General features: G+C 34.6%; 1 protein-coding gene across 1 annotated transcript; it reads right to left on the bottom strand.

Moving 5' to 3' along the window:
* Positions 1-8903: 8903 nt before the first annotated feature.
* Positions 8904-10665, bottom strand: LOC131944256 (uncharacterized). The gene is made up of 2 exons (XM_059304796.1): positions 10605-10665; positions 8904-10028 (listed from the first exon to the last, which is right to left on the bottom strand). The coding sequence occupies exons 1-2, from the start codon at positions 10639-10641 to the stop codon at positions 9106-9108; spliced, it is 960 nt and encodes a 319-aa protein (XP_059160779.1). The 5' UTR covers positions 10642-10665; the 3' UTR covers positions 8904-9105.

Genomic DNA, 10665 nt, shown 5'->3' with positions numbered 1-10665 from the left:
TTAAATGAAAAGAATTTTTTTTGTGTTTAAAATGCCACTTTTATGACCCTATAAATTAAAAAAAATAATCATTTTTTTCTCAAACTTACAAGTTCTCTACGAAACGTTTTATATCCGTCATCATATTGTATTTGGTCTCATTGAAAAGATGGATTTTCTATGTATTTGATAATCATATTTTCCATTATCTCAGAAACACCCAAAGCTTACTATTTGTTACTTTTTGCTGTTTTTCTCATTTCACACATTTTTAATACTACTTTTTTATTTATTAAACAATACCCACCATATTTTCAGCAATATTGTTCTTGGTGCAAAAATACAACTTTTGTCACGAAGGAATTGTGATGGCTTTCATAGAAAAAAGTATTTGGCATTTAATATGCTAATTTTTAAACTTTTGAATACTCAATGAGTAATATTTTTCAGACATTGTAGCATTCTGACCAGTAGCTATTTCAAAGAGTTGTCGCGACAAATGTTTTAATATATACTGAAATATATATATATATATATATATATATATATATATATATATATATATATATATATATATATATATATATATATATATATATATATATATATATATATTTGATTGCTAAAACTTCATAAAATAAAAAAAGTTTTAGAGATTTTAAAAGTACCGAAAAATTATAAATGGCCGAGGTTTTTTTTTCCATATATGGTAATAGAATCCATAAGGATTCAGATCTCAAATTGTATAAAATACAAAAAAAAACGGAGCATATCCTCTTGACATTGAAAAACGTGTGTGGCATTGCGAAAAAAAAAACTTTGTAAAACCCTTCTCTAGACGTTCTTCTGTTGACGGCCAGAAACGACAGATAATTAATTTTAAAAAATACTTTAAAATTTCAGCATCAATTTACAACTCTGCCTTTCAACACGTCACCTATCGGCATCTTAAGAATGCCAATCTCTGCCGTGGGATTAAGTTTGTTTTTAATCCTTACAGGTAAAATAAATTAATTTATTGTCTTCCTTTGTCTGTTAAGACTAAAGAACATGTGTTATTTAAAAGTTTTAGTTTAGATTTATGACCGAACCATATACAGTAAAAATGTAATTTGTTTAACAGTAAAGTAACACAATGTTATTTAGAATCTAATAAAACTCAAGGCTAATTATATTCACTGTAAAATATACAAAATTAAATATTAATTCAATTTTCGTGTGCACTATTTAGGTGGTTATAGAAATGAACACAATTATCCTAAAGAGAAAAAATTATCAACACACTATCATAAGGGGTGCATTACATTATCAGCTATTAATTATCAACTTTTCATTTTACCTTCCCACCTCCCCATCACTGGTCCATTACAGATAGATATGTATTATCATTTATTACACGCTTCCCAAAGTCTGAAGTTACACATTACATCCTGTCAGTTATTCATTTAAATGTGAACCAAAATCCCCAGGACGTCGTCACGCCTACACAGTTGAATTTCACATCACTCTTCACCCATGTTTCTCAGTCTTCTGCTGCTTTTGTTGTTGTTGTAATTCTGTAACGTTGAATTTCACATCACTCTTCACCCATGTTTCTCAGTCTTCTGCTGCTTTTGTTGTTGTTGTAATTCTGTAACGTTGAATTCCACATCACTCTTCACCCATGTTTCTCAGTCTTCTGCTGCTTTTTTGTTGTAATTCTGTAACGTTGAATTCCACATCACTCTTCACCCATGTTTCTCAGTCTTCTGCTGCTTTTGTTGTAATTCTGTAACGTTGAATTCCACATCACTCTTCACCCATGTTTCTCAGTCTTCTGCTGCTTTTTTGTTGTAATTCTGTAACGTTGAATTCCACATCACTCTTCACCCATGTTTCTCAGTCTTCTGCTGCTTTTGTTGTAATTCTGTAACGTTGAATTCCACATCACTCTTCACCCATGTTTCTCAGTCTTCTGCTGCTTTTTTGTTGTAATTCTGTAACGTTGAATTCCACATCACTCTTCACCCATGTTTCTCAGTCTTCTGCTGCTTTTGTTGTAATTCTGTAACGTTGAATTCCACATCACTCTTCACCCATGTTTCTCAGTCTTCTGCTGCTTTTTTGTTGTAATTCTATAACGTTGAATTCCACATCACTCTTCACCCATGTTTCTCAGTCTTCTGCTGCTTTTGTTGTAATTCTGTAACGTTGAATTCCACATCACTCTTCACCCATGTTTCTCAGTCTTCTGCTGCTTTTTTGTTGTAATTCTGTAACGTTGAATTTCACATCACTCTTCACCCATGTTTCTCAGTCTTCTGCTGCTTTTGTTGTAATTCTGTAACGTTGAATTCCACATCACTCTTCACCCATGTTTCTCAGTCTTCTGCTGCTTTTTTGTTGTAATTCTGTAACGTTGAATTCCACATCACTCTTCACCCATGTTTCTCAGTCTTCTGCTGCTTTTGTTGTAATTCTGTAACGTTGAATTCCACATCACTCTTCACCCATGTTTCTCAGTCTTCTGCTGCTTTTTTGTTGTAATTCTGTAACGTTGAATTTCACATCACTCTTCACCCATGTTTCTCAGTCTTCTGCTGCTTTTGTTGTAATTCTGTAACGTTGAATTCCACATCACTCTTCACCCATGTTTCTCAGTCTTCTGCTGCTTTTTTGTTGTAATTCTGTAACGTTGAATTCCACATCACTCTTCACCCATGTTTCTCAGTCTTCTGCTGCTTTTGTTGTTGTTGTAATTCTGTAACGTTGAATTTCACATCACTCTTCACCCATGTTTCTCAGTCTTCTGCTGCTTTTGTTGTTGTTGTAATTCTGTAACGTTGAATTTCACATCACTCTTCACCCATGTTTCTCAGTCTTCTGCTGCTTTTTTGTTGTAATTCTGTAACGTTGAATTCCACATCACTCTTCACCCATTTTTCTCAGTCTTCTGCTGCTTTTGTTGTAATTCTGTAACGTTGAATTCCACATCACTCTTCACCCATGTTTCTCAGTCTTCTGCTGCTTTTGTTGTTGTTGTAATTCTGTAACGTTGAATTTCACATCACTCTTCACCCATGTTTCTCAGTCTTCTGCTGCTTTTGTTGTTGTTGTAATTCTGTAACGTTGAATTTCACATCACTCTTCACCCATGTTTCTCAGTCTTCTGCTGCTTTTGTTGTTGTTGTAATTCTGTAACGTTGAATTTCACATCACTCTTCACCCATGTTTCTCAGTCTTCTGCTGCTTTTGTTGTAATTCTGTAACGTTGAATCCCACATCACTCTTCACCCATGTTTCTCAGTCTTCTGCTGCTTTTGTTGTAATTCTGTAACGTTGAATTCCACATCACTCTTCACCCATGTTTCTCAGTCTTCTGCTGCTTTTGTTGTTGTTGTAATTCTGTAACGTTGAATTTCACATCACTCTTCACCCATGTTTCTCAGTCTTCTGCTGCTTTTTTGTTGTAATTCTGTAACGTTGAATTCCACATCACTCTTCACCCATGTTTCTCAGTCTTCTGCTGCTTTTGTTGTTGTTGTAATTCTGTAACGTTGAATTTCACATCACTCTTCACCCATGTTTCTCAGTCTTCTGCTGCTTTTGTTGTTGTTGTAATTCTGTAACGTTGAATTTCACATCACTCTTCACCCATGTTTCTCAGTCTTCTGCTGCTTTTTTGTTGTAATTCTGTAACGTTGAATCCCACATCACTCTTCACCCATGTTTCTCAGTCTTCTGCTGCTTTTGTTGTAATTCTGTAACGTTGAATTCCACATCACTCTTCACCCATGTTTCTCAGTCTTCTGCTGCTTTTGTTGTTGTTGTAATTCTGTAACGTTGAATTTCACATCACTCTTCACCCATGTTTCTCAGTCTTCTGCTGCTTTTGTTGTTGTTGTAATTCTGTAACGTTGAATTTCACATCACTCTTCACCCATGTTTCTCAGTCTTCTGCTGCTTTTGTTGTAATTCTGTAACGTTGAATTTCACATCACTCTTCACCCATGTTTCTCAGTCTTCTGCTGCTTTTGTTGTAATTCTGTAACGTTGAATTCCACATCACTCTTCACCCATGTTTCTCAGTCTTCTGCTCCTTTTGTTGTAATCCTGTAACGTTAGCCCTGTCTTTATCTGTGTGTCTTCAATTCATATTCATCAGCTACTCACTCGCCATCCTCTCTTCGTTGTCACTACATGTTGCATGATTTTCTTTGATAGGTAAATGGATCACGCACCAACTAATGTTTTTTTAATGTTCTTTGTCAATGCTTAGCAAGCTCTTAAGCGTTGTCGCCCATCAACCACGAGAAAATCGAAGGGGCGATTAGAGGTGGGGGCGGGGGGGGGGGGGGAGGGTGCAGATAATTGTGACGATGAGTGAAGCGCGTTCATTTTAGAATTCTTTTCAGGCTATAACTTTCATTAATATTATTTTTTTTAAAATCCTGTTTTGTTGGTATTATAAACTTTCTTGTATAGAAAGGTGGGAATTACATGTGTGAGTGGGGTGAGTGGAGGTGACGTTGATAGTTGATGGGGTGGTAACCACGATTTGTGAATTGACATAAAATTAAATAATCGACACAAATTTCTAAGCACAAGACATATCCAGCCAAGTCACCCAGATCGACGAGAACTCGCTAGAATTTCAAAGAGCAAATGGAATCAATGCTACTATAGACGGCTACAGACCCAAATGTCGAGGGTGTGTGATGTTCGGCGTGAGTTCACTTCAAGTCTATGGCACTTTTACTCTACCAAAGGACAAGTGGCACTTGATGACGCGAAGAGATGGTCTTCCTCAACCAGGCTTTAGAGTCATGTTATGTGGTGTTGATTATGGATTCGACTATAATCACGACTGCTCAAACTACTCAGATATTTGGGAACAACATCGGTAATTATTAGCCTATATGCCTATATTTTCTTTCAATTAAAAAAAAACATTTTTTCATAAAACCACATAAGCTTATTTAAAACTCATTTCAATGGACAAAATATCTTATGAGTAATAACAATAACGTTTGACTTTATATCTAAGAAAATCAAACGAAAATATTTACATATTTTAGGACAAAACAACCTTGGACATTAAATAGTTGAGTGCAAAGTATACTTATGACAAAAAACATCAGAAAAGAATATCGAAAAAAAATTAGTTTTGTTCTATCCTAATACAAATGAGTGGTTACTGATGGAGTGGACTAAGAGATTTTTAAGCTAAGTTATAGAATAATTTTGTCTTCCCTCATTCTCCTTTGTGACACCTTTTTTTACTTTCTCGTATACAAAGTATAGTGAAAGTATTGTAATCGTGCAAAAAAAAACCTCAAGATTTTTGGAAATCTCGACGTTTTACACCTCCCTGTGTCGGAAAAACACAGTTTTACAATCTCTGTGTGTGTTTGTGTGTGTGTGTGTCTGTCTTTCTGTCTATCTGTAAACACGATAACTTGAGTATCGTTACAGCTAGATTGATGACATTTCATATATAAGTATTATATGAAATTTGTAGATCAGTTTCAACTTTTCAGCGATTTCCTATAACCGGAAGTGGAACTTTTTCTATTTTCATTTTTTTCAAAATCCTATATATAAAATGAAATGTCCTATATAAGTAAAAGATCTACGTATCTGTCTTCTCTTAATTTTTAGTAACTACCGTTTACCGAAAGTAGTAATTTAGCCTATTTCCGATTTCTGAAAAAAATGTGAATTTATAAAGTACTAATAATATTCCGCACGATTATACACATTTTATTTGACGTTCACTTGGTGTGCAATTCTGGTTTCTTCGAGATTCTATTCTATTTTTGAAAGTTTAAGTAACTAAAAATTGATTAAAATATTGTCTTTATCCCAAATTGCCATATCCCGTAGTGTTATACAAAAATATTCGAGAAAGTTTAGGGGAGATCTCACCCGGTTTATTATTTTTTAATAATACAGAATCGCATGATTGTGACTCTTATTAAAAATTTTAAATAATACAGAACCCCATGATTAGGACTCCAATTTTATTTTTAGATAATACAGAATCCCATGGTTATTACTCTTTTTTATTGTTAAATAATTCAGAATCCCATGATTATGACTCTTTTTTTATTTTTAAATATTACAGAGTCCCATGATTATTACAGCAAATATTCTTTAGATAATCAACGCAGAAGATAAATTAAGACACACATTATCGTATATTTTCTTCAGTTGTGCAAGTATGGCAAAGAAGTCTTTAAACCCAATGGCTGTAAAATATGGAATGAAACACCAAGATGGGATAAATGCTTCTGTAGGGACACTGAACCAATGCAGTGGTACGCTACGATAACGCCAAGATATTTTGAAAGAACTTCCATGTTAATCCGAGCTGTGTGGGATGGAATGGTGAGGGGGACACCAAGAAGGTTTCCATACCAGGCTCACGATACGCTGTTTATCAAGGATCTTATTGGTAAAGTGAATACGTACTTCTAAGCTATGAGCAAAGAGGAATTTTATAAAGTAAAAAAAAAATTTTTTTTAAATATTTATATGTATATATATATATATATATATATATATATATATATATATATATATATATATATATATATATATATATATATATATATATATATATATATATATATATATATATATATATATATATATGCTTTGCATATGATTTCAGTAAGAGGTTAAAAGCATAACAACAATAAATGTAAAATCACGTCACTAGCATTAAACATGTTTTAAAATAAAACTGTGCAGATCTAAATTAAGTTTTCGAACCTAAACTTATTTGAATTCTATTAATTTGTCCGAAACTAGTCTTACCTGAACTTATTTTGCCGATCTTTCTCTAACTTATACAGTAATTTTAATAGTAGTGTATTTTTAAATATTTAAAGAAAATAATTTATGTTCTCCTTTTTAGTACATCATTACATAAAAGTTTGTTATTAAAATACTTTTAACGCAATTTTTAAAATGTGAGATATATTTTAATACTATGTCTAGAATACTACTGATTACAATTTTAAATAAAATATTTTAACAGTTTTAATAACAAGCTTGTATTTAATAATGCACTAAAAAGAAGAAAATAAAAGATTTTCTTTTATTATATAATAATACAATACATTTTATATAAAGAAAAGCGCGGGTTACTATACACAATATTATTATCTTTTGGATACCTTCACTAATATTTTCAAAAAGACCAAGGCTTTTCTTAATAGTTATTTAAATAGTAGTGTATTATTAAATATTTAAAGAAAATCATTTATTTTCTCCTTTTAAGTGCATCATTACATAAAAGCTTTTTAGTTATTAAAACGTTTTTATGAATGTTTTTAGTACTTACATTTTTGTTTAAATTTACAATCGAGTTGCATGATTAAAACTATTGCGCACACAATGAAAATGATAACGAGCGTTTGATAGTCCGGAATAGTTGGATAAGCATGACTACTAATTTGGACAAAAATTTTAATAATTCATAAAAAAATTAACTAGGCATCCAATTAAGTCAAATTTAATGTCAAATCTCATTGTTTTCATGTTTTGACCCACGTTCCGACTTTTAATCGAATCTGTCAGTTAGAAGCGCCAGAAGTTTCGCTCAAGCGTTTAGATCAAGACAGACAGACTGACGACAGACAGGCTGTCTACAGAGGAAGCACGTTAAATAAAAACTTGTAAAAAGAATTTGCACTACACAAATATTTAAAGTAGTATGAAAAAAATTCACATTTTGTTTGTCATTTTTAAAAGAAAATGCCGTGGGATATTTTTCTGGGATATTCAGTATAAGTTGTTTCGTGCAGAGATTGTTTGTCATGGAACCACTTAGGAAATGTCTACGATTTGACTCCAGCATGCGAGCTAAAGACAAAATCCAAGTGGTTAAAAATTGCTTTTGACTTGCCAAACACACACCCGTAGACACAAACACCCGAACATACACTCGTGGACACAAACACACAAATACAACCCATAGATACAAACACACACCTCTAGACACAAACACCCTAACACAATCCCCGAGACATAATGTGTAGTAAAATATTTTCATCCTACAGCTCGTGGAGACGTTGTTTTGGATTGGCGGAAATGGCAGGGATCTACTAACAGATCCAAAGTCTGGGCGTCGGGTGAGTTGTGTGTCTTTTTAAAAATCTTAGTTACTCTCACAGAAAATCAATATTATTCTCAAAGTTAAGGTAAGAATTATAATTTGGACACACGTAATTGTTTGATTGTTAGCGAAAGAATATCATTTTTTTTCTTTACAGATCTTCTTCTGGAGTTGACCTCAGTGGTTCTAGCCCTCGGTATCGTGGATTTCTTCAAGTCTTAGACTAAGATTCTGCTGATGGATGTCCAGTAAGATGTGGCCAGGAGAAATATCTGAACGAGACAATTCTATATCTGCACCAAATAGAACAGGACAAGTTTTCTTGTTCAATTCTAGGATGTTTTTCGTAGGTTATTTTTCATTTTACCAATATAACTATTAGAGTTGTTTAATATGATAGCAATCGCGTTTGTTTCTTAAACACCGTTCTTTAAAGTTATATTTACGGACTTTGTGCACATATTTGTAAAAACCTTTTGGTTTTTATAAGATTGAATTGAAAGCATACATTTTCTTTTGTATTAAACGTTTCATTAATTTGGAGTCACATAGATTAAGTTTCTTTAAGTTGGAGTTGTTTAACATTTCTTGAAGTCCGAATTAAATAAAATGTAAATTTCCATCAAGGTGAAGATGATCGTCAGACTTTGATAGGAGAAAAATACACAATGAAAACTTTAATCGGGGATTAAGGGCCCTTTTAAAATTCACTGGCCTCTTGGACACAGATTACAGATGTAAATATTTGAAAATAAAATAAATAGAATAAAAAATAATGGTTTGCATAAACATTTTTAATCATCTCAATACACTATTGCCATACGTTTTATTGCTCCAAAACAAACACATAGAAAACATCACAGAGAAATAGAAATTTAAAAAACATGGGAATTATTATGATTTATATAAACCATGCTAAAAACAAAAGAAAAATTCTTTCTCTCAATCACTTATTACATCAGTCGTTTTGATGTTGTGTAATGATAACAGACATCCTAGACAAGAGCAGACAACTACACGTCTTAGTTGAACGCAAGCGCACTATAATTTAATCCACCAGAGTTAGCTCCACTGTGTGGATGATTAGACAAGTCGCCATGCCCCAGTTTGTATACCAGAGCCCCGCTGGTACCTGGGCAGGTACAAGTTGTGTACGAGTACCTGGTTAGTGAGTTTCTGGACTGACTATCCAACTCCTCCTTATGTACCCAGTGACCTACAGAGACCTGCTTAGAACAGCCATGAGGATGTGACACTATAATGGTCAGCTTGTCCACATCTCTACGACTCTTGTATTTGTCCTCTAATTTACGACGTAGACCATTAAACCGCCCCACCATCTCCTCCAGTTTACTACCTATATCTACGTCGTGTGTCACATAATACGACCAACACGTGTCTCCAGCCACGGGTGCAAAACAAATCTTCCACCCATAAATGTTGACCACTGGACTTTGATCATTATCAAACCACAACCTACAGCTGGACTGTCTCGCCTCACTCGAATCAAAAACCACGTGTGTGGCTGTGCTCACATTAACCAGCCACCACTCTTTGCTGGGTGTGTCCGAGTGCTCACATTCAGGACATGGACAAGTTCTGTAGGTGCCCCACTTCATCCCCTCTGTGTACTTGGTCACCTGCCCCACCCTCCCTGTCCCTGTCCTCAGTGAGTTCTGTCCCCTGGTGTTGTAGCAAGGATAGGGATCTTTAGTGCCTGGTACAAACTCTGGTCTGTCTGGACTGGTGAACTTAACGGCTACCCTGACGGTTAGGTCAGCTAGGGTTTTTGTGAGGTCATACAGGGCGTCGCCATTGCAACCAAAAGCAAGGCATTTTATAGGTAAAAAACCTTCATGGCCAGGATTTTTCGTACAATTTACCAGATGTGCGTGTAGATCTGCCTCACCTTGACCTTCAAGGCATTCTTGTACTTCATGTGTACCTGTACAGGTAAGCAAAACAATTTTCTTACTGTAAACATTTTAATATGTTATAAACTTTGACAAACATAAAACCAGGAAAAAAAAGTTTAACTGTCACAATCGTTTCAACCACAACCACCACCACAACTGTCACAACCGTTTCAACCACAACCACCACCACAACTGTCACAACCGTTTCAACTACAACCACCACCACCAACACAATGGTCACAACCGTTTCAACTACAACCACCACCACAACTGTCACAACCGTTTCAACTACAACCACCACCACCAACACAATGGTCACAACCGTTTCAACTACAACCACCACCACAACTGTCACAACCGTTTCAACCACAACCACCACCACAACTGTCACAACCGTTTCAACTACAACCACCACCACAACTGTCACAACCGTTTCAACCACAACCACCACTACAACTCTCACAACCGTTTCAATTACAACCACCACCACAAGATACCCGGGCAGTGAGAGATTAGAAAGAACTACCGAATGTTTCAACAGCTGCAACCAGTTGAGTTAAAATCAAGCTTATCACAGCATAGTAAAAACATGAATTGAAAATTACCTGTAAAACATTTTGATACGTCTTCTTCACTGGCCATAACTTAATGAACATCTTGTCGATC

Source organism: Physella acuta, unplaced genomic scaffold, assembly GCF_028476545.2.
Source record: "Physella acuta isolate Inbredline_101_S28 unplaced genomic scaffold, ASM2847654v3 ptg000486l, whole genome shotgun sequence".
NCBI lineage: Eukaryota > Metazoa > Mollusca > Gastropoda > Physidae > Physella > Physella acuta.
Note: the sequence above shows the minus strand (reverse complement) of the source record. Positions and strands in the feature narration are given on the sequence as shown.

Bases quoted from the DNA above. Each gene is read 5' to 3' on its own strand.
- LOC131944256 (XM_059304796.1), bottom strand. From the start codon at position 10,641: ATGGCCAGTGAAGAAGACGTATCAAAATGTTTTACAG. The intron at 10,029-10,604 runs GTAATTTTCAAT...TTACCTGTACAG, and splicing joins CGTATCAAAATGTTTTACAG to GTACACATGAAGTACAAGAA.